Here is a 24,393-nt window from a genome sequence, read left to right on the forward strand (position 1 = left end):
TGCAAAATCTAGAATCAGAACAGATGTTTTTACAAATCCTAATAATTAATTTTTTCCATCCAGTGTTCTCATACTACTGCAGCATCCTGTTTTTAAGGCAGTGGTATCAAACTTTGATCCAACAGACACTTCTGGCAGACTTGAAACAATTCACAAATCATTAGTTTGTTTTGCCCTTTCCCTTGTTTCTACTGCACCTATAAATTAAGAAGATTGGGGAATCTGTTGACCCATCTGGAAAAGAAAAGGAAGCAATACACTGCTTCCCTTAAAAATTTCTTCTACGAAGCAGAAGAGAAAATAGGGAAAGCTTTCATAGACCACAGCTAACAAGCAAGACAAGATACTGTCAGTGGAGTTCAAATGACCTTAAAAAAAAAGAAGGCGGGGGGGGGGGAAGGAAGTCTAGCTGCAGGTTGTTCATGCAAGTGGAGGAGAACAGTGGACAGCATGCAAATAGGAGGAGAAACTAAGCAATGGAAGAAACTTTTGAATAGGATTACAATGATGACCAAGCATAAGAGAGATGAACAAGGAGGGAATGATGAACAGATGGAAGAGGGAGGATAAAGCAAAGAGCAAATATAGACAGTGTAAAGACAAATCATTTATTACATTGAGGTAACTAAAAATATATATATAAGTCCCATCCTACCATTAGTTTTTTATGTAGGAAATTTTGGTGAGTTGCTATAGAGATAGGTTTATAACTGTGAAACTCATAAGAGTGTCCACAACCTGACATTGATAATAAGATTCAGACTCTTTTTTATCATTTTTAATTTATATAAACAGAATATATATCTAATTACAATGCTAATAAATAATTTGAAAATACCATTTTACAGCATGAAAGCAACAGAAAAAGAATGTGTTGAAAAAGAAAGCAATGTTTTAATAATTTCTGAGTTTGAAAGTAATATTTTAATGATCTTTCAATTCTAATAACTTCTGGTATTATTTATAATGATTTTTAATGTATTTACATTTAGAAATGCTAAATCAAGTGTCCTTTTAAAACGGCACTGTATGTATACACCCATGCTTTGTTCCTTCCCAACAGATGAACCATTCAGGAAAAGATGACAAATATTTCTTCTGTAAGAACTAATTTTAATCTCTTAAAGTGAGACTTTTCTTGGCTCTTTATCTTAATTGGACTTGTAGGTAGTAGAATAGTATTCTAGTTTGAAAATATCTATTCTACACCATAGAAATTTTCTGAATGATAGTTATTATTTGCTGATTTCACATGAAACATCTAACTGAAGAGCCAAATGCTGTAGACATTTAACAACCAGAACAATTTAGAAGAGTGCCAAATTAAATTTAGCAAGGAAATTAAACAGAAAGAGTATAATGAATCAAACTGGAATATGGTCAGGACAACACCTCCATAAGATTTGAATTGTATGCCTCATCCAAAACGCTGCACCTGTGCAAGAAGACTATTTCTTGCTATTAAGCTAAGGCACTACATTAAAAAAATACTTGAACCACTAAAAATAGAGGGGTTTTGCTCATGCGATATAAGAATGTTGTCCCACTATCTTCTCTCTTGTTTCTACTATGGTACCAGAGCAAAGAGAGTACTGTTAGCACATGCTGATGTACAAGGAATAAAATTTTGAAGATGCCTTTCTTCCCAGTTTGCCTTTACACTAACAGTTATTAACTTGTATTCAGTATATAATTTGTAAAAATTATGTATTTTACCTGTTTTTGAAATTATAAGATGGGAACTTACAGATAATAATACAATAAGGTGGACCAAACAAGGTGGTAAATATGAAAAAGTTCATATTACTGACCAAACTGTAAGCTTATGTTAAAATACTGGCATGAGATTCTTACAAAATTTTCACAGGTCCTGAAATATTTCCTATAAGCATATTTCTTATATCCTATTTTTCATATTGCATATACGTAAATATATGAAAAATAAAACCATTCCAATGTGGGTAGTGTAGCATAAACATTATATGTTGTGTTTTGTGTAGGAATATTGCTAAATTGGTAGACGTGTGTCTTAAATTCTGCAACATGTGAAGGAAAAAAGAGTGGATGTCAGTAGGCCGATTAAAGGTAGACCAGTCACGATGCTTCATGGAATTAAATATACTAATCAGATTCTGAGCTTAAGGGACAGAAATAGAAAAAGAAGTGGAGCAAGACTGTGAATAGTGTTGCTCCCTCTTTTATCTTTACTTTTCATGTATGCAATTTTATTAACTTAGGCTTTGCAGACAAAACTGACATTTTCTAAAGCATTTGCCCAGGTAAGTTGAGTTAATTGTTATTTTTCTCATTTGCTTTAACTATTAAGAGTTAAATAACCAGTAGTGCTTTTTTTGCTTCAGCAATTGGAAGGATATGTGTATACAGCACGTTGTTCCTGACCGGGGTTGACAGTGCAGAAGTGGATAAGTGCAAAGGAAAAAAAATGTGAACGTGTTATCCTATTAAGCCATAGCAAGGCAGCCAGCCCATCCTTTGTTAGCTTAGAAAACCAAACTATTCACAGACAGTCCATAATAGCAAGTGAGTATCTGAGAAAAATGAATCTTGGCTCATAGTAAGTATAAATACCTTTTTATTTTAAATAGCAGCCCTAAGTATCGGGTAGTATTTTGTAGATACTTAATTGCTGTAAGTCATCATAGCTTTTATAAAATACAGAATTTCTGTATTGTTTTTACACAGTAGATGCAATTTATTCACAAACCTAAACTCAAGTATAATTTGAATTCTTTAAATATGAATAATAGTGTCCTAAATAGAAGGGATTTTGAAGATGGACTTTTGGTTCCTAAAACTGTATGTCATCTTATTTCCGAAAAGGCAGGGACTTAAAATGTAGTAATACATATTTTAAGAACTGAAAGCCTGGCTAAACAAATTTCAATTTGTTATTTGTACTGTCTTTGTCTGCAAAGACTATTTCAGATGTGGAAGGTGAAGAATGCTATGGTAAGACTACAGGGATAGGATATATTAGTAAAGAAGGAGTTTTACATACTGCTGAGTAGAGAAGCTTACAAACTGAGTTTGCAGCACTTAAGCTTGGATAGCTGGGGTAGGGGACTGGGGGCAGTGTCCTCATCCTGCATACTAGACCACTCCGAGAAAAGTAGTTTTCCTCTTTAAGGAGGGAAACACTGGTTCTCTCCCTCCCAGTTTAGTGAAGAAACATAAACATTTTCTCAGCATACCTACACTGAACTAAAAACAAGCCTGTGAAATATTAAACACTCCCTTTTTTGTTATCCTTTGCCCAAATAACTCCTATGCACCATAAATGCCTTTCCTCTAGAAAGTGACCTTGGAAACTGCATAGTCAGAAAATAAGGTAGGATAAATTCTGTTTCCCCATTATAGAGAATGGAAAACAAAACCTGGAAGCTAGGATCAATTTTTTTTTCTTACTGCACTTTATAAGAAATGAAAGATTTTTCTCAATCATAATTTATATTCTGTAGTCACACAGATGCTCTCAAAATAACTAGCTAACTCACTTCCAAAGAAAATTAATTATGACAATATACAACTATTGCACAGGTTTCTCTTGATAAGCCGGGTTTCAAGTGAAATAAAAGAGGTTTGTGATTTACATTATTCTTATTGCAGTGGGATTAACAACTCTGAAATTCAAAAAATGAGCATAGGTCGGCTTGACAATGGATTGTAGTACTTTGTTGGTAGTACCATCTTTTACCATAGAATTTATATTTCCTACTATTGGAAACAGCAGTGTGTTACAGTGACACTTCTACTAATTTCATTTCCATTTGCCACATGACATCTGAAGTGCATTTCACCTACCTGTTCTTATGGTCCATGCTGACAAAGCATGATTTATGTGCTGAAACAAAAACAAAAGTGACTGAGTGCAAGATACAATGCCAGTATGACAAACTCACTGACAAGGAAAGGGCTGATCCAGCTCCTGTTCAAATTGGCCGTTTTTCCTTTGGCCTCAAAACAGGAATAGGAACAGTCCAACAGTTGAGACAACATCCATGGCAATTCATGAGGAAAATTTTAGTAAGGACAAAATGATTTTATCCAGTATAACAGAGATACAATGCACAATAAAATAAGCTGTCTAGGCCAGTTGTAGAAACTTTATTTTATATACGCATAATAAATACATGAACATCCATTATATTGAACTGATACCACTGAAAAATGTGATCAGTAACTTGAAGTATTCATTTTACAGAATTCATGTTAAAGTCATCAGGTGGTTCATTTAAGGGTCATTTACAGCACAGAGGCTGCTTATTTCTCCTTTTCTTTGGCATATAGAAAACTGCATATTTTTAAATGAGGGTAGAAATGAACTACTTCGATGCAGAAATGACACATCTTCAAATATGAAATGAATGTCTAGTCTTAATAATACATTATTTATTCTTGTGGACAAGGACTCAGAATAATTAAACAGAAAGCAAAATTAGCTTAGTAAGTAGGCAGGAGCTTTGATTTAGGTTTATAAGAAAATGAATTTTACAAATGGTTTTGGCAGAAGTTAAGAATTGAAACCTGGACCTATACCTTTTCTTCTCTGCCTAAAAAAAGCAGAAATACACGTGCATGTAAAAACCCATGAAGGCTGAACTATAATTTTTGTATGCATTTGCTGGCATTTGCATTCTCAGTAAAAATAATCTTGAGAGCAGTTGACTGACTGCTACCTTATTAGCCTTTTTAAAAACTAAAGCAAAGAGCAATCTGTGTGCAGGAAGATCTTTTAAATGTAATAGCCAGAATGGTATGCCAGCTATTCCTCTAAAAAAGTCAGTCAAAACCTATTTCACACTATTTGTCTAGTGTCACTTCTTGCTTACGTAAGGGTCCAAAATAATGCAAAATCTTAATTCCATGGAGTTTGAATTTCCTGAATGTGCTCCTTTAGAGCACAAGTGATGTTCTTAGTTGCTTAGACAATAATCTTTCTAGAGAATCAGAAATGCAGTAGAAATACTATTGACTGGTGTTTGCTTATCTTTTGATGAGCTGAAAAAGCAAGATCTTGATTTGATGTGGTTATTAAAAATTCTGCAGCACATTTCAGGAAATAAAATGGTTAATCACTGGATCTTAGTACAATACCGATTGCTGAGTAATTTCACTTATCCATGCTTTTCTAAGTATTTAATTTGGATGTGCTATTCTCATATCTAATTGGGTACTCTCAGATAACTACCAAGTTCCATCTGAATGGAAGCTGATTCTTTGCAGCCACATAATTCATGTATTAATTAACTTTGTGAAATGCTTTAGGGTCTTGTTACTCCTCCATATATATAAAGTGGCTGCCTGCTTCTTTTTTTTTTCTTTCTGCAGAACGAACAAATGTTCTAAACATTTTCCAAAGACATTTTGGCCTCCTTTTGTTTGTTCTCTGGAAAACATAATAGAGGAAATGATAAACAAATGAAAATAAGATATATACCAGCTGAGAGGGAGAATAAGAAACACCACTAAGAAAGACAGGTATTTTTGATAATGCACCTCTTTCCTTGCATGTGTTTGGCATAAAATACATTCTTTGGCAAAAGGACTGCAGAAATGGGTGTTCAGAAATTATTGAAATATGGAATAGTGGTAGCTTGATAAAAAGATTTGGAGCACCTTCATAGAAAAAATGAGAAAATGGAGGATAATTCAGTAAGAGGTACTCAAATGAGTGAGCCCTATTTATCCATGGGTTATCTGCTACAGTGCATAAACACCAACGCAGGTAGTATGCTGCAAAGTACAATCAGTAAGGAGAGCAAAAGGAAGAATTCACAAGGAAAAGTCAAGCTTTAAGAATAATTTAAAAGGAGGAGAGAAGGGGAGAAACCTAAGCAGTGAGAGACTGAGCCAAACATAATTGATAACTTGATAGAGGAGCAAAGTCAAAACAAAGAAAACAAAGATTAGTATGCAACAGAAGAGTTTTGAGAAATACAAGAAGCAAGACGCAGTGGAAGGCAATGACAACAAAATCTGGTATACAGATTTAGAGACAAAAAGTCAAATGCTGTATCCAAAAGGAGGAAATATATCAGAAGGGGTTGATATGGTTGAAACACAGAAGGCAAGGCAGTAGAAGGCTTTTAATTCAGAAATGGTTGAGTATTCTGAGACATTGTTCTTGTATAGTCTAAGAAAAGTGAAATATTTTAGGTATGGGATTTAATGGGGAGATAGTGAGCTGTCGCTGAAAATATTTATAGCTATGCTTTCTACAACATATGATGGTGAAATTACAGAAAATATATTTAGCACCTAAAAAGACAATAGTATCCTGAAAGAACGTTAGACATTTTACAAATGTATTGTGTCACCACACCATTCTGACTTAACATTTCTTGTGTCATTACACATTAATAATTTCCTTCATGTTTTTCCTTGCTTTTTTTAAAAAAAAAGCTTACTTTGCCTTTTCTGCCAGTGTCCCATCATCACAATATAGGTTCACTGAACATGCTTATTCAGAAAACTTAAGAAAACAAATGTTTTCAAATAAAATCTCCATTATATAGATAATATGAAAATGAAATAAAATTATTCCTGTATTTTCAGTTCTTTCTTTCAAGTAGGATTTTTAATGCAGCTGTTCCTGCCTCACAACATGATCTCAGAAGCATATGTTAGAAAAATAAAATGTTGTTGTCCATATTATTATCACAAAGCTTGTCGTCACCCACATTATCCTGCAAGAAATGCTATTAGGGATGCCGTTCACAGTGAAAATAAACACATTTGAGACAGATTCAACTACTGCTATGGTGGGGAGTGATCTTTCACGCAAAATTTAGTTAAGGAGTCGCTTATCGCGAGCTAACCCAAGCACTGCCGTTGGTAGTAAGAATAACCTATCGCATAGACCACTATGTCGGGAGATGTTGGCTTCTATCCAGTGGCTGAATGCCTTTATTCGTGGTTAAGGTAATTGGACTAGTGAACACTCAGCTTCTCCCAAGAAGTGTCCAGCAGTGGACAGAATTGTCCGTGATTAAGGGTCTTACCCTGCTATCCTGATGCCTTAAATTAATCATTACTCAAGGCAATGGCACTACTTACATGACTAGGATTGAAGGTGATGAGATTCCTAACTCAGCACATCTGAGTTGTAGAACCAACAGAACAAGAACAAACAAAGAGAAGGCAAAGAAAATGTACGTAGAAAACATGAGTGAAAAGGAAGAGCTGGTACCCCACCCTCTTCTGAAATGGTAATTCTTAGAGGAGAAAGTATAATTTAACATTTGGAAATGTGGTAGGGACAACAAAACTATTTGGATTATAAAGGTTCTTTTCAATGTTTATTTGAAAATTATTTTAAGATATCAATGACAACATACTGCATCTGGAATTTAAATCAGTAATATATAAATATGAAAATTAACAAACGAAACTGTAGTCTTCATCACAAACAGTCTAAACAATCATCCTAAATTGTAGCTTTCATCTACTTTTCCTTTATTACCAAGCACAAAAATTCAAAAAACAAACAAACAAAAAACCCACAAAACAAAAACACAGCTTAAATCATACTGGTCACCTCGGTCTCACTCCTTGTCTTTGACCACATGGCAAAATCCTATCACTGAGAGCAACTTTGTCCTATGGCAATCCTTGTTGGTGGCAATCACAATTTTAGGAGTTGGGGAAGGAGAAGGGATGTTTAGGGTTTTCCTGAGGTTGAATTGAGAGCAATCCTAAAAATAAAAATGTTTTCTCAATTACAACTTAATAAAAGTGAATATAACTAAAATATCAATTATCACAGACAGATTATGGGGGTCTGTTAGCTTGCTCTTTCTGTGGTTATAAATATATGTACCAATCGACAAATCATAGTTAACATAAGGTAACTCTAAAAATGAGTTTAACACTCTCAGTATACTAGCATACGTAACTGTTTAATAGAACCTTGATTTTTATCTGGAGCTGACAGGCATTCCCTCACATCCATAACTAAAGATGAATGTTGGTCCCAGCCCCTGCCTCTGTGTCCCTTAGACCCTCACATTTGACTTACCGATCAGGTTATTCTTCCCACTGAGAACAGAGCTCAGCTGCCTCCATCATGTGTTGCCTCACCTAGCCTTGTAGCACTGAATTTAACACCTTCAGGCAGGCTTGGCTGTCTGTCAAGCTTTGACTAAGGACGCCTGGAAAAAAACTGAGAGATAGTTGCGTTCTGTAAATTGACACTGTAAACATCCCAAAGTGTCTGCTGTGAAATAAATACACAACTTTATCCAGTTCTCAAGAGTGTCTTCCAAAATGGCAGGGGGAGAACGCCAGTATTTTCCCAACCAGCTAATGGACGTATTAGTGCTCTGGCACATCCAGTCATTTAGCCTTCCACAAAATTAAAAAGTTTTTTGTGGAAGTCAATGACTATGTCTTGAAAGAAGAATTTATTCCTAGTTGTTTGGCTAGCTACGTATGACTGCATACAGTGACACATACCACGATTCTCATATTGTCTATTCAATGACTTAAAAGATTATATTGTAATCTTAATTTTTATAACAAAATCCACACATTCCCATTACACCACATAGGTTTACAGCCTGAAAAAATCACTCATGCTCTTTCCAACATGATTACTTTTACGATGATAGAATTTCACATTTTATGAAACAAATTAAAAGCTTGCAAATCGAACTAAACCAGAAAACATGTTAAGACTTTGAAATGAATTTCACTATTTTTTATTACTTCTTTAATACAAACCAATTCTTTCAGGTAACTCGAATGACAACTTATCTATTAACTTGAGAAAACTCACAAGAAAACCATAGAGTTATTTTATTAACTTTTGTTGTACTAATGTATGATGATGCATTTGATGTATTGATGAACAATCATCGTCTAAGTATCATTATAACTAGCATCACTTGCAGTCACAATGATATTTAAAGATATATTGCATAACTGACTTTCAAAACTGCCAATAGTTTTAACAGTTCAAATACTTCTAATTTCAAACAATGTGAATTATCTATTCCATAGGTCATTAAAATACAATAGGAAATCTTTAGATTATATTTTTTTTCACAGATTGTATTTTCAATACTGTAGGAAAAAAAAGCTGTAGGTTTTGGCCAGCCAACTTTCCCAGGAAACACAATCCCACCAGATGCTACCCATTTTATGTGGCTGCATAGCCCCTACATAGTAACTCTACAGCCTGGGATACAGGCCTTTTCCCTCACTACCATGCCTTCAATCACCACTCAAGCTCCACTGCACAGTAGGAGTGATAACTTCTGGATTTTAGATATTCTGCTCAGTTCAATACAAATTTTAGGTTTCAATACAAATTTTAGGTTTCACTTTACTGCAAGAAAATAATTGACTAAACATGGATGGAAAGATCATCCCCTGGTTGAGGGTTTGGGGATTCTATTCTCTTATATTCAGTCTAAACATTTTTTCAAGAGAAAAAACAATAATCATTGTTTTCAATATGTATATAAATTAGATTGAATTAGAAATGCATGCTTAACACAACATAGTAATGTCTAAAAATCAGAATCATAGGCTTGTAAAGTCAGCCATGGTCCAAACCTTCCACATACTTCAACAAAAAGTTAGAGAAAGTTAGAGAGCAAAATTATCACAGAGAATCTTTCTCATCATCAAATGTTTTCCCTCCCACACAGAAAAGTGGAGCGCAGATGCCTTCAGGTTTTAGAAATGAGTAGAAAAAGAAGAAAAAGCTGCAAGAGCAGAAAAAGCTCTGATTCCAGAGAATGTAAGTTTACTAAAATATTTAATTTGAAGTAAAAACATCAGAATCATAGGTGTTTACTCTCCATTCATCAAGACAGAAATCCATCTTTGTGCCCAAAGCTGTTTCTTCGATTGGAAATATTTACACACTCAAGTGTGGTTACATGTAGGTAATGTCTTGATGAGACTACTCATTTTTGTTGAGCTGCTATCCTACTTCTTTCTGAGAGTCTTTCCAAAGATGCTGATGTTTCATACCTCGAGTTTACATCATTCTCACTGTAAATTTATTGATGTTGTTAAAGTATAATAGCTTGATCTAATCCTACTTAGGTAGATGTCACTGTAAACTATTATCCTCTAATGCACATGACCTATTCTAAAAAAAACTTGAGCCAGGCAGATTTTCATGTGCTGTATAAATGCCATGAAATCTTGCCTAGTACAGCTTCCCCCAGGAAACAGTATTGTCCTGAGCTTAGAACAGGGAGCTGTGGCTCATTCCTCCTGGGAATGCTGCCACTGATTTGCTCTGTGATTGTGACAATATTCATTAATCCCTTTGTTTGCTGATCTGTAAAAGAATTATAAAAGTCAAGTTCCATGTAATCTACCCCAGATTGCAAACATGCAATGGCATATTGATTGTCCCAGTGTGTTCACAAGAAAGAAGTAAATACTCAGAAGAAAAATGGAAGTAAAAAGGGCAGATCTTTCTAAATGCAAATTGAATCCTATATCATCTCACTACTATAAAACTTTCTGAGAAAAAAGAAATGTAATATATCAATTTCCTGTAACTGGAGTGAGTTCTTGTAATTAGAATGAGTTAACATGGGCTCCCTTATTTGGCTTTGTATTACTTATCAGATAACTATGTCAAAAGAAATGAATACTGGACAGAAAAAATACTGTTGTGGAAAATATGCTAAACTTTAGAGCTAAAATCAGCATTTTCTGTGAGAAGTGTCTCAAAGCTAACCATAGAGTTATGATGCTGCCTACCAAATCACAGGAAAAATGTTTTTCTTTTTTTTCCCTCCTTAAATTAGATGAACAATTGCCACCCATTTGTAAATGCCAGCAAAATCTAGAAAGCCTTGAAAATAAAGTAGATGAGGAGCTGGCTCACTTCTCTGAGCCATCAGATGTAAAGGGTTCTGAAGAAAATGGAAAAGATCATGAAAATAAGAATCAGAGTAGCTCAGATGCATCTGAAGATAGAGACCTTGATAATGTATCAGACAGTGAAAAAGAAGAAAAGAAGGAAAAGAACTGCCCTCCTCAACTGTTCTCTCCTCAGCAAAATGTAATCCTAGCTACAGTAACTTTTGGTGAGTCAGAGGGCTCATCAACAGGAAAAATTACACTGTGGGGCAAACCAGACTCTGCAAAGTCCATTAGCTTGGCCACAGGAAAAATTACTGCAGAAGTAAAATACAGTTCATTTAATATGAAAGTTGAAATTAAGAACCTTTCTTTGTTTGGTACGGGAACAAACCTTCTAGTCAAAAAAAGGAAAAGTTCAAAGAACAGTAAACGCTGTCATGAAAGACGATTCCAGAAAAGTCAGTATTCAAAATGTCCTAAATACCAGTGTCCTTCAACTAACCATTCAGTTGATGACAATGAGAAATATACGGTATCCTCTAAACATAAAATCCAAACTGCCACTAACAAGGATGCCTCCCTGAAAATGAATATTGAAGGAAAAGAAATTAAAGTGAAATATACCAATAGAAAGAAAAATCTAATGGTTAACATCAGACCTGGTGAACAGATACATAGCAAAACCTGCAACGGCAACCATGAAGATATGTATTGGAGTGAAACAGATTATTCTGTAACAGAGGCACCTTGCAATACAGATTGTGAGTCATATTTTAGCCTTCATGAAAAGGACAACTGTACATTCCTGGATGGATCCATACTTCTCCCTCCACCTGAAGAGTTTGCTGACTATGACAAAATGCATTTGGATACTATTTCAGAGGGGGTGTCTTTGTACTCTGATAATGACAGAAGAGACTCTGACAGCCTCTCTGCAGCCTTGAGAATTTGGGAAGAAGAAAATTATTTCTGTAAACATAACAAAAAGGAGTATAAAGACCACACAAGTGAAAAGGAATATTTTTCAAAAGATAAAACAATTTTCTCAAGTATGCATAATAGAAATATTCTAGATAGTAATATCTTGAATAAGCCAAACTTTGATAAGGCACTCATCAATAAGAGCAGTGGAACAGGTCAAGAAAGAAATGTCAGCGACAGTGGCAGTGACACTGGACAAAAAGCAGCAAGAAGAAAGTCTTTCCCAGATACCACCCTTGATGTACTATCACCAGTTCATCTTAGAAGGGATTCTGGCTTTTATTCATTGCCCTCCTTATCCTTAAAAGTATTACCTAAGGAGGCCAAACCAGGAGATGTTTACAGCAAGAACGCACACACTCATACCAGCGATACAGAACTTTGTAGGTGTCCTGACTTCACCTCATCACTGAGAAGTTTGAGAAGTCTTAAGTCTTCATATCAGTACGCTTTCACCTCATTTGATCATAATATTACCATTTATCCATCTGAAAGTCTAGATGATACTTGTTTACTGAATGAGTATGCAAACTATATAGGGCAAAGTGAAGAAACATTAATAAAGACTCTTCATTCCAGTGATCCTATAAATGAGAAACAAGAAAATAAACATGTGGAGCCTCTGAGAAACCTAGCCATAAGGGAGGAAGATACAGAGTCTACCAAAAGCATGTTAGATGAAGGGACATCAGAGTACAATCATCTAGAAAAGCATGTAGATTTGAAGAACAAAGCTCAGCTGACACAGGTCTCTTCACCTTCCAGAAGCCCATCAGGTGAGCTTATTAGTGACAAGGAAAGTACTGATGATGCAGCTACCAAATGTGTCCCAACCCACCTTTTAGCTTTACAGCCAAACGTTCAGCTATCCCCTGCAAAGCCTGCAGTAACAAAGAAAAGGAGGGGATCAGTAATGACTGTAATAACTGGAGAGCTAGAACAAAGACTTATCATCCAAGGTGACAACAAGTTGATACCCGATTCCTTTGGCCCTGCAATAAGAAAGGAGCCTAAACTTCCCTGTAGTATACAAGAGGGAAGCTTGTATTCTGAGGAGCTTGACACGGAAAATGAATTAGAAAGCTTGTCTGAGATACAGGACGTGTCTGAGAACATCCCTGATGAAGCTAATTGCCATAATGATTCAGCACAGGCTGCCACATTATCTACTTCTTCAGCATATGCAGAAAAGAAACAGATTTTCACAGAACATTCATGTATCAAGGAAACAACCAAAAACCTTTGCAGCAAACAATTATCCGATGATAGCTTAAGAAGAGAGCCTGAAGCCCATCAGCTACATCAGTTAGCCAAATCCAACTCTGATGAAACTGAGAAAAAGACTGAACTGAAGGAAGATTTTCATCAGAATACAGATATCCCCACATCATCAGTAAAACAGATTAGTCAGAAAGGTAGGTGTTCTAAGACTTCTAGAGTTAATATCACTTATGCACTTTCTGTGTCATTGGCTTAGTGCGTTATTGAAATCTATTTGGGAAAAAGAAAGTGTATTATTACTTTACAAAGAGATCATATTGGTATGCTTAGCTATTTGGTTATGTTATACAGTTATTGTGTTGAGGATCCTAGGAGCTGTCTTGCAGAGCCAAGTAAGTTTTAATAAAAATGAAAGAAAATTTTAGAAAATTCTAGGCTTTGCTCAAGAAGTGGGTTTTCTATATTAAACAACCAACCCACCTGATACATCTAAGTGAGAGAAGCAAACACCAAAACATGGTTTTTTGTTTGGTTTTTTTGTTGTTGTTGTTTTATGGCTGCCCTGTGACACTCTCAGAGCTCTGGTCGGTATTTAGAAACCACATAAATCTGTTTCTGGAATCCATGTGGTCCAAGGAAATATTGAATTCTAAGAACATCTCATCCTAATTCTGGCTGAGCTTTCTATGGGGCTCGGAATGACCACAGCAGATCATTTAACCTTCCTTTCTCCTCTCTTTATATAGCTGAGAAAACTGCATATGACAAAGGTTGGGGGAGGGGGCTGTTTTATCTTGTGTTTTTACATGGGGTATGAATCTGTTACAAAACTTCTTATCTTCCCTTCTGTAATCTATCCACCCATGTCCATGACTGGGTCACTTAAAAGGAGTGCTTTGAATCATAAAAATGTGAAGCCATACTGGAACACTGTACACTACAATATAAGCTTTTTACTTTACCTATACATATGAATATGTATACACACATTTGTAAATCTTCAGTCTGTATGTCTGAAATATCATTCCAAACCTCTTAACTTGATTAAAGAAAAATTAAAATTATGTGCAGATATAACTCAGATCATCCTCATTCACAATATTCTTTTAACACGTACACAATATGTAAACATCAAACAACAGTGAGAAGTTTGTTATTTACTTCAGTGAAGCTAGCATTTCAAATAGGATGTCTAAAATTGTCTATCTCCCAGATAACATTTTTTTTTCTATTTTTTACTATGAAGTAAAGTACAGAAAAATGCACATGCACATTGCTGAGATTTAACTTAAAGAAATACTTTTTTTAAAGCTTTTGGAAGGCTGCAAAGATATTTTGGCATTTAAGGAAAAACGGAATTTGAGGTTTCCAGAACCAGTTGAATCTGTGCAATGTTAATGGTATATTTCATGCCATTTTTTGTGATAAAATTATTAACTGGGGAAGAGCTAGTTACATAAGAATCTCAGGACAATAAGAATAAAAGGCTATAGAGCCAATTATACTTACAAGAATGTAAACATAACTCAGTGCATGCAATACTAAAATGTTAGTCATTATAAGTCTATAGAGGCCACAAAAGAAATCCTACAACATAAAAATCTGTAAAAATTTGCACTAGTATGGAAATACTGTTTTTAAATGTTAAGTACTTGCAGTAAAAATTGCTTAAGTGAATTTTATAAGAGCCAGTTCATGGATCTTTGGAGCCACATTTTCATCTGTCCTTTTTTGGTAAAATGAGTTCACTATGACTTCAGTGTGCATAAGCCCCAATATATGTGTACAAAATGGTCTGCAATTTTTCCCTATGTTATCATGTGGATTCAGATCAGACTCTACATTCAAAATATATAATGTCATGCAAGCAAAGCAGCTAATAACATGCAAACATGCATCCACATATTTTGCAGATATTGTTGAAGAGGGACCACAACAAGATGATGTTGTTGGCCTTTGAGGGACCACAGGGGGAGCAAGCTCCCCTAGAGTCCCAAAGAAACCTTTCTATGCCAAGTTCTAAGGATATGTAATTTTGCATTATTATCTACCAGAGAATAATACAGCTTTGACTATTTCTTTTAACATGAGCAGATGTAACTATCTGCATATGTTATGCCATTAATGTTATGCCACTAATGTCAGAGAGCAGTTTTCAAGATCTCTGGCTTCAGCTGAAACTATGAAGTAACTGCCTCAGAAGACACCAGTCCGCCTGAAATGCAACCTGCCATATTTGACTCCAGAAGAGAATGTGTCTAGCAGGTTTGGAGACTAGGAGTTTCACACTGTTTGAAAATAGGTACTTTTTTTATCATGGGAAAAGTACTTTTAAAATCTTAGTAATCTTTAAAAAACACTGCAAAATTTTTAATAATATTTTTTGTTCACAGTAGCTACAGAAAATTTTGATATGTTCTCCAAGTTCACCTGTTTTGGCACTGCCAATGGAAATCTCAAAACTACTAAAAGTCTGCTATTGACTATATAGATAGATAACTAGATACTGAGATATGTATACTACACAAAAATAAACAGAAAATTAATTAAATGAAATCTCTTTAGAAGAGAGGTATAGAAAGAAGACACTGAAGGAAGCCTTCAGAATAAAGGTAAGTTTTTCTAGCTTCCACCTGTCCCCAGAATAGTGGCTTTGGAGTGAGGTTAAAAAGCTTGGAAACCTTGACAATGAAACAATTAAGGAGTAGGAAAAAAACCTGTTTTGATTCTAGAATGGCTTTGTAAACAAAGTACTCCATGTTTTCCTCCCTTGCTGCAGCCAGCCATTTTTGTATTGCTATTCTATTCTGCCTGTCTCAGACATGCTCAAAAAACCTTGACTTACACATTGGACCTCGGTGGTTAAACACACTGCACAGAAGTGCACTTAGCTCACAATAGCAAGGAATGATTATTTGTTTTTTCCTGATTTTGTTCCCCTCTCTTTCCATTTCCCCCTGGATAAGACTTTGCTCTGTGTGTGCTGTCTCTTAACTATCACCTCACCTGGTTTGTGCCACCCTGAACCCATAACTTTGGCCACCTTTTAGTCCATGGATGAATTTGAATTTTGCATGCTTGTTATTTCTGTGGAGATCCCACCTTAAATAAGTAAATGTGTGCATCCAGGAAAAAAAATGAGCGTTTAAAGTTTTAAAAGTGATTAATGTGAATCAGAGTCCGCTTGGAATGTGGGAATACACATTATTAATTAGCCAAGATTTTGGGCACGAGAGGCAGTGTGCGGCTTCCTGTGCTCAATAATTGAATGATGCTGGAAGGGAAACATGGCAATTTTCAACTAAGGCAGAGAGCATTTAGAACAGAGTGGAAAAAATAGAGCAAAGCTGTGTGAACAGGATTGGGAGGAGGAGTGCAGGCAATATAGAAGTCTGATGATGATGTGAGAACTTAGGTATAGTCAGAGGGACAAGGACTCATGTAAAAGGCATTTCAAGAAACCAGTTTCCTGACTCTCACCAATAATCAGTTGTCTTGGAAAAGCAGCTCAGCGATACATGTCCGTGATAGTGACCTGAGTGAGGCCAGAACAAGACAGAAAGGACACTGAACCAAGTGATGCACTCATCTCTGTGTGAAGAACTCAGTTCTTCTAAAAAGATACAGTTTATGAATATTTTCAGTATTATTTGGTATTTTCAGTTCTGTGCTTGCAAACAGACTACTCATACTTACAATATGGAAATCTAAAACAGTATAATTGCCTGAGCATATTCTGAAATTTTTTTCTTACACATATTTCTCACAAACAACATCTGATTATAATTTAGACTTGAAATCAGAAATGAATAAGACCAGAAAGCTACCTTTGTTGAAAGACACCAGAGCCAGCGATAGCTCCCAGGAAGAAGCAATAGACCAATGGGCCAGGAGACGGAAACAGTTCAAAGACAGCAAAAAATGCAGTTCAGCTGGAGGAAGCTCCATAAACAGCACAATCACTGAGGGATCAGGTGAGTACATTAGTCTGACAATTGTATTCTTTTTCCTTTATGTGACTGACACCCTGTTAGGATTATCAGCCATTGAAATAGATCTTCAGTTCATAACCTGAGTCTCTATCTTAGTCATTACTGTGAGCAATCATACTTTATCCAATTTAACCATTCCTCAGCATGGGATTTAGGTTCCTTCTTTCTCCTTCATACAACAGAACAAACAATCTGACTGATAAAAAGTAGATTGTACCATCCTTGTCCATACACAATTAGGCACAGGACAAACTCTAAACATAGACAGGTAACTGCTCATGGCAGCAGTTTTATGGGTGCAGCAAAAATGTCACAGTCTCATTGCCTACTTTGCTTAGGTCAGAGCTATGGGAAGCTGGGAGTTCCTTTCTCCTCACTAAGATACCTCCCCCAGCCTTTATCTTCAGGTTTGCTGCCCGGGTTGTCCTTCACTGTCCCTCTAGTTACTGGAACAGTTATTCCTGTAACTATCTCATTAAGAAATCTGTCACCTTGCTACATGTTTGAGGCTATACCAAACTCAGCAGCTTGAAATCTCATGGGAAGGAATTTTAAAGATGAACTGCTTAATGAATTTACACTTCATGCAACTGGAGTCCCCATGCAGGGACTGTACAGTCTAGGAGAGAACATATGCTTTTCTTCTCACTTAATGTTGCCTTTGCCTCCTGGTTTGCTATTTTAACTACTATAAGAAGTAGACTTTACAGATGAAGAGTTTTTTTATCCTTTTGTTAGCAAACGGGAAACATTACTGATACCGCAGACACATAGTTCCCTTTCTTACAGGAATACTTTGTGCTACAATGTCTTTTTTGTGAGGGAAGTTTTGTCAATAGGAAGTGCAAACCTGTGTAAGACTGACAGCTATGAGACTGGTATCTTCCGTGTAGGTCCAATACAACATAAATTGTGAGTATGTTCCATCTCTGTACTGGAGAGATAACTCCTATAATCAGTAGGGGCTCAATGCATTGCCTAAACATAGGTGTCTGGTGCCATCTGGGATGCCAGTAGGGTTCTGAGGTATCCATATGGGACTTTCAGATATCACACATGACCTACAGGATACCCGTGCCCTTTTGAAGCAGTAACTGTAGGGCAAGCGGGATACCCTAAGACATCTAATATGATACTTGCAGGCTGTGTTCAGGCAAATGAGCCACTCCCTAAGTTTTTAATGCCCATTATCAAAACAGCAGGGATGACTGACTGATCTGACATACAAACCAAAAAGCTGTTTGTTGGCAACAGCTTACAATCTTTGTCCCTAAGCAAGATTCAAGTCCACTGCAAAAAGATTTTAAAGTTACCATTACAAATCACGACAGCCCAAACCTACCAGGAGATACATACAGCAAGATAAAGCCTTCATTGATTTCAACAGTAATTGCTCTTGAACACCGAGTTGGACTGTTAGGTTTACTAGATGAGGCACAAACTAATTTCACAGAGGGTATACTAAAAAAAGAGGCGGCGGGGGGCAAAGAAAAAAAAAAGAAAAAACAACTTGCAATATCTGGAATTGCTTTCCTTGAGACAAGACTTTTGCCAGAATATGGCATGAGCCTGAAGTGGCCTCTAGACCAGATCAGACAATTCTGTCACAAATCCTAGTATCTAATTATTGTGGACAGCATGCTACAGGCCTGAGGCTTGATAATATACCCTTTCTGTCCATTTCCCTTTGGCTGCTAGCCTGTTCCCTGGTGTTTGCAGGCTTGAGACAACTTTCATCCATACTTGGCAGCTGCAACTCCTCAGATGCTTGATTCCAATAGCCAAAAAGAACCTAAGTGCTGCTCATCCCTGACATTCATAAGATGCTAGACTTGACATCTGTGCCAAAAAGACTGAGCAGAGGAGAGGTGAAGAGACATTCAAGAAATGTCTTGGCATAACTCCCTAATGCCAGAGTGCCAATATTTCTTTCTGTTTTTTTATCTATTCGGTGCACTTTGAGCTCTATGACAGTTTTAACAATTCAGTATTCTAATTGTCAAAACACTGTGCTGTACTTAATTGCTTGGTACTAGTCTAGGTTTTCTTCATTTATAAATTCATGCTAGTTGGTTAAGATGTATTTTAAGTATGACAGCTCAGTAGCATCTAGTTATTAGTGCTTTTTATACAGTTAATAATGGCATCTTACACTGTCTGTGTAATAAGGAAGAAGTCAGTAGATGTGGCATATTTGAGTATGTAGATACAGCTAAGCAAACTGTCAAAGTGAAAGAAAATTGGATTGCATTGGATACATGCTAGATGTATCCAGGAAGTAACTTGTTGAACAAAACTAAAGAAAGGTTAATTTTTATCTTTTCTGTTTTGAAATTGGAAATCATTCTACATAACTCTCACAGCAAATACAGGATAAACAAAGCAAATAGTGCCTTTCCCCAGCTGCGTTATACAAGGCATTTTGTACTTGAAGGACCATGATTTCTTTTTTTTTTTTCCTCTCAGACCGCTTATACTAAAGTGTTTTTTCAGTCTATCCATTAACGTCTTCTCTGACGTTTTATACTTTTCTATGCCTTTCACCATCTGGTTTTAGCTTTTGAGTTGTAGCTCCCACACTGCTCAGAAAGTTGCCACTGCACAGCCTTTTTCTCCACAGTCAAACCGCTGTCTACAGCCTGCCTCTCGCTCAGCCATCTCCCCTCCTGTCCTGGCCCCTTGTCACCCTGAAAATTACTGATTTTTGCTGTAGCAGAGGAATTATAGAGTTCTTCACTGTCTCCATGTTGAACTGGGTAATATGGTTTGAGCCAGTGGACCCCGTTACAAGACACAAGACATTGTGAATGTAAATTAATATAAAGCAACAATCTGAAAATTCAGTATTAAAGTTTTGCCATGAAAACTATTAATTTTGGAAGGATGTATATATATAAAGTACTTAGAATACATTATAAATGTAGTGATATAGTGCATACACTATTGTAATGAAAGCATGAAGGTTTAATTTCCTTTGGTCAATAGTTCATATCCTATAATGAAAAAAGTCAAAGTTTTTTTTTATGTTTATCTATGACATGTCTTAAATAAAGTCCTGCTATTTCATAGGACTTCAATACAGATTTTTGTAAAAACATAGGACAACAGACTACTAATAGTGTACTGTAACTGAGTGAACAGTGAATCATTTGTCCATGTAATCCAGTCTGCTTTAAAAAAGTAAAATCACTAATTTAACATACTGTGCAGGGGAATATAAAAAATGATCACTATATTCCAAAAACTCAGGATTTCTGAACTTTTGTAGCCACAACGTAATGTTTCATATAGACAATCAGTGGCCAAGAGGAGACACAAAAGTGAGTCTGTTCTGAGCTTACAGATCTGCAGAACAGGAGAATTAAAGATGTGCATTAGCAGAGTAAAGCAAAAATATGAGATCTACAGAAAACAAGACAAATCTGCCACAGAAGCAGAGAAATACCATGTACTGCAACACTGTATTTTTCAGTATGACATTATAAAGATATTATTTTAACAAGAACAACTCAGCAGGCATGTATTCATTTGAGGTTATTTACTCTATGTAAATATAGTGTGTGTGTGTATATATATATATATATATATATATACACACATACATACAATATATACTAGAAAACTGTATATATAATATAGTTTTCTTTATGAAAACTCCTGACAACACAAGTAACAATAAACCAGGTCAAACAAATATTCCGCAGCCTAAAGCGTTACAGAGGACAGGCAAAAGTTCTATATCCAAAAATAAGGCTCTTTCCTCAATTCCCTTTTAATAAAACTAAATACAAGACTATGCATCTGGAAGAGTTAAGATTAGGCAAACAAATGTAGTAATCATTGAGTCATGTCAGTTCCTTTCCTGCTTCTTTTAGTCTTCCCACATGCACTGGACTCATACTAAATTCCTATAAAACTTGTTTAGCTTGCTAATGAAATAGACCAGATAAGAAGGCTTCACAATTAATTGCCTAAAGCCAGACATCTCTTAAACAGGTGCAGCTCCTGTTTTGACCATTTGCATTTAGACTTCACTTGGTATTCACATTCAGTATACAATAGCACCCAATATTGTGATATTATATTCTGACATCTTTGTAGACTGTCCTTTATTAGCAGCAGCAAAATTGCAGAACTAAGTTGAGACAATACGAACACTTCATTATGAAGTTCATGGCATTTATTCCTTGCTGATTGGCTGAAGTCTGTTATTTTCAGTCATTTTGCCTACTGATGTTATTTTTGTTTGTTTTATCCTCATGATAGTGAATTCAGAGGATGCCCGGTCAGTAGATCTGGGACTACATTCTGAAAATGAGGACAGAGGTTTCTATACAGAAAACTTTCATTCTGCTTCTTGGGTTTTCAGAGGAGATGATGTCTCTCCCAATAATAGTCCTAGATGTCTCAGCAAAAGGCCTAGACCAGTGGCAAGTAAGTAGTCTAAAGCTACAAGTAATAAATGTCATACAACTACATGTAATTTGGGCACTCTGAGGCTACCATGGGATTGACGTTTTGGAGAAGATGCCAGACACTTATACTGAAGACAAGAAAAAGAGGAATCCAAAAAGATAAAAGGGGATTAAAAAACTAAATAAGTATTTCTTATTGAGCTAATCTCTCACAAAATATCATGATTACTTGACAAAATCTATATTGGTAAAAGGTCAGAATAAAACCTCATCTCTTGCTGCATGGTAAAAATAAAAGCAATGTATTTCATAGCTTCTTCAAGCATGGCAACATCACACAAGACTATTTCTGGACATAAAGTATATTTAATTGTCGTAAAATCAGTTCTCCACCAAACTTTTCAACAGTAGAAGAGAACAGAGAGAAAAGCGTAAAGTTTGCTATGAGTATGAAGTAGTCTTCTTGTTCTGTTTGCAGTTTAAACCCTGTCACGCACAGATGCAGTGAATGTCTTTTTGTTTGTTGGGTTTTCCTTTGCTTTTCATATGTTAAGTTACTGAAAGGTAACATGTTTTGAAGAACTAAGAACAAAGTGAAACACCTCTGTAGCTTTCCAGGAGATAGTTCTTTGCTGGAGCTCATAAATCATTCACCACACACTGGAGGAAACAAAATGCACTCTATAAATCTCCAGGTATGAAAAATCTCCTTTAAAATATATGAGAATATTCTACAGAGCATTTTGATTGCTTTCTCTCCCCAGAGGAGAGTCAGAAGTTCAGCAAACCACTTAATGTAGGTATTGAAGTATCTATGCTCTTTTAGATAGATGACGTCAATTGGCCTGCTGGTAACGTAACCTTTAAAGCAATTTCTATCTTCCAAATGTTACACAATTTGAAGACAAAACAACTATCATAAAATAATATTAAATTGGCCCCCATTAAACAAACCTGGTAAAAGAATCAAATGATCAAAAGCAGACACACTGAGAATTTGAGTTTACACCAAAGTCTGTCAGGAGTATAACATTTACTAATGAACCAGACCTTTTGAGACATGATAATACTATTAGGCCTTTATTGCTATTATGAGAAAGAGAAAAGTTGAAATGTGAAGTAGACAATTAGACCCTGATCTTCCTTTATAAGGAGGATGATCCTTTTATGTGTTGAATTCTACTGACTTAAAGACACTTCACATGGGTACGGCTGTCTGTGGTAGGAGATCCCAGTGGGGAGGAAGGGGGCAGGGGGAAGGGGTCGGACTAGAGGACTGTGAGGGAGTGGGAGCGGGGAGCAAACAAGGAAGGAATGCAAGAGTAAAAAGGAAGCAACTGATGTCCAAAAGATGGAGACCTTCAAAAACATAAAAAGGAGAAATAGACTTAAAATCGTTCAGGAGCTTAGAGCTCTGACACACATTCATTCAACAGAGGGCAGGAGTGATTTTCTCTCCCAAAATGTAGTCGGTGGAGTGGAATGTTTGAGCGCATCTTTGCCACTTCAGTACAAAGTCCAGCCACTTAACGTAAACTGCGAATGACAACATACTTCACTGAAGCTGTCAGATTTTGCCCTGGGATGGATGAGGTTTTGTCAGTCCCTGTGTGAGGGAGGTAAGGACTGACAGAGGGGCAGTACCAAACAGCAAGGAGTGGTACTGAAACCACCCCAGCAATTTGCAGAATGAATGTCAGTTCCTATCGATAGAAAGTTTTATAAACAAGCTGCTGCTTGTTAAATTCAATTTGATTTGCAAAGAAAAAGGATCTCCTTTTCTCTCCCCTGCAGTTCGTGAAAGAACAGTGAAGATTGCTAAAGGAACTGGCAATTACCCATGGGGTTTCCGAATCCAGTTCTCAAAGCCTATCCTTGTGACTGAAGTTGACACAAGTAAGTAGTGTTTCTACCTATTAACCTCTGCTGTGAAAAGATGTTGGTGAATAATTTGCACAATTAGTGGATGTGAGGTATTTAATAAAACATACCTGCACTTCTGAACTGCTTGTGACAAACCATCTTAAGGCCCCAGTAAGTCTGGAGGCAAAGAGGACACTGGTCTGGTCTGCTACCGATACCAGTTCATACTTTATGCAAGTGTCTGCATTAAACCTCTTTCCAGAAGGAAGGTCTAGCACTCTGTGGGGCTGACATCCATTAATGACAACAACCGTAGAATGAAACAGAGGATGCAGTAAGGATGCACCCACATCTAGAGTACTGTGTGCTCTACTGCTCTTTGCATCTCAGGATGGACACAGTAGAGTTAGAGAAGGAACGGGAGGTAGACTCAAGACTGAAAGATTTCTACTACCAAAGACTTAAAACTGTCATCCCAGACCAGGAGGGCCCACCAGCAAGAATACTTTCCTGGCCTTATGTATCATCTTGTCTCCTTTCCTGACTACACTGGTCTAATACTGGAGGCCTGCAAATCCATTAGCTGAACCCATCACTTTACATACTGCATACAAATGGTGTCATTATTAAACTCCTCTAGAGAAAATCAGAAAAGGCAGAAATCTGAGTGAAGGAGCAAAATGCAGAGAGGCAAATGACTTATCTGAAAGGTCAAACACTTTACTAACACATTACAAGCTTTAAGACTTGTATCAGAAACCCACACAACTTCTTAAGGTCTGAACATTGTTAGATTCATACCTCAGCCATCATGTTTTATACATGATGCTGTTTTCATGACTTCTAAAAGTCATTCTAACTTGTTGCCTCAGAGCAAATGTTCCGTTTATTAAATGCTAAAAATAAAGCCTTCAGTCTAGAAGAGCACCTCATGCAAAGGACAGATGTATTCAACAGGAAAAAAAAAGTTAGAAGTGGTTGATTTATTTTCTGTCCATCTGCAGGAGCTGGTTATGATTTATCCAAGGATCTCTTAATCTCTTACTGTAACCTACATGTAAACAAAC

The 24,393-nt window shown here is 36.3% G+C and overlaps 1 protein-coding gene across 2 annotated transcripts in view; it reads left to right on the forward strand.

Annotated features, from left to right (window-relative positions):
* The first annotated feature begins 124 nt into the window (after window positions 1-124).
* Window positions 125-24,393, forward strand: part of LOC135323422 (uncharacterized) — a 47,958-nt gene continuing 23,689 nt past the window's right edge. The window contains exons 1-6 of one of the 2 annotated variants that reach the window (XM_064500837.1): window positions 125-5,499; window positions 9,675-9,766; window positions 10,797-13,250; window positions 16,848-17,030; window positions 21,315-21,482; window positions 23,258-23,359. In XM_064500837.1, the coding sequence (XP_064356907.1) occupies window positions 9,709-9,766; window positions 10,797-13,250; window positions 16,848-17,030; window positions 21,315-21,482; window positions 23,258-23,359 (2,965 nt within the window). In that variant the 5' untranslated portion in view covers window positions 125-5,499; window positions 9,675-9,708. Of the gene's footprint in view, window positions 5,500-8,181; window positions 9,767-10,796; window positions 13,251-16,847; window positions 17,031-21,314; window positions 21,483-23,257; window positions 23,360-24,393 lie in introns of those variants that run through there. The other variant, XM_064500836.1, reaches the window with a different exon arrangement.

Source organism: Dromaius novaehollandiae, chromosome W, assembly GCF_036370855.1.
Source record: "Dromaius novaehollandiae isolate bDroNov1 chromosome W, bDroNov1.hap1, whole genome shotgun sequence".
Taxonomy (NCBI): Eukaryota; Metazoa; Chordata; class Aves; order Casuariiformes; family Dromaiidae; genus Dromaius; species Dromaius novaehollandiae.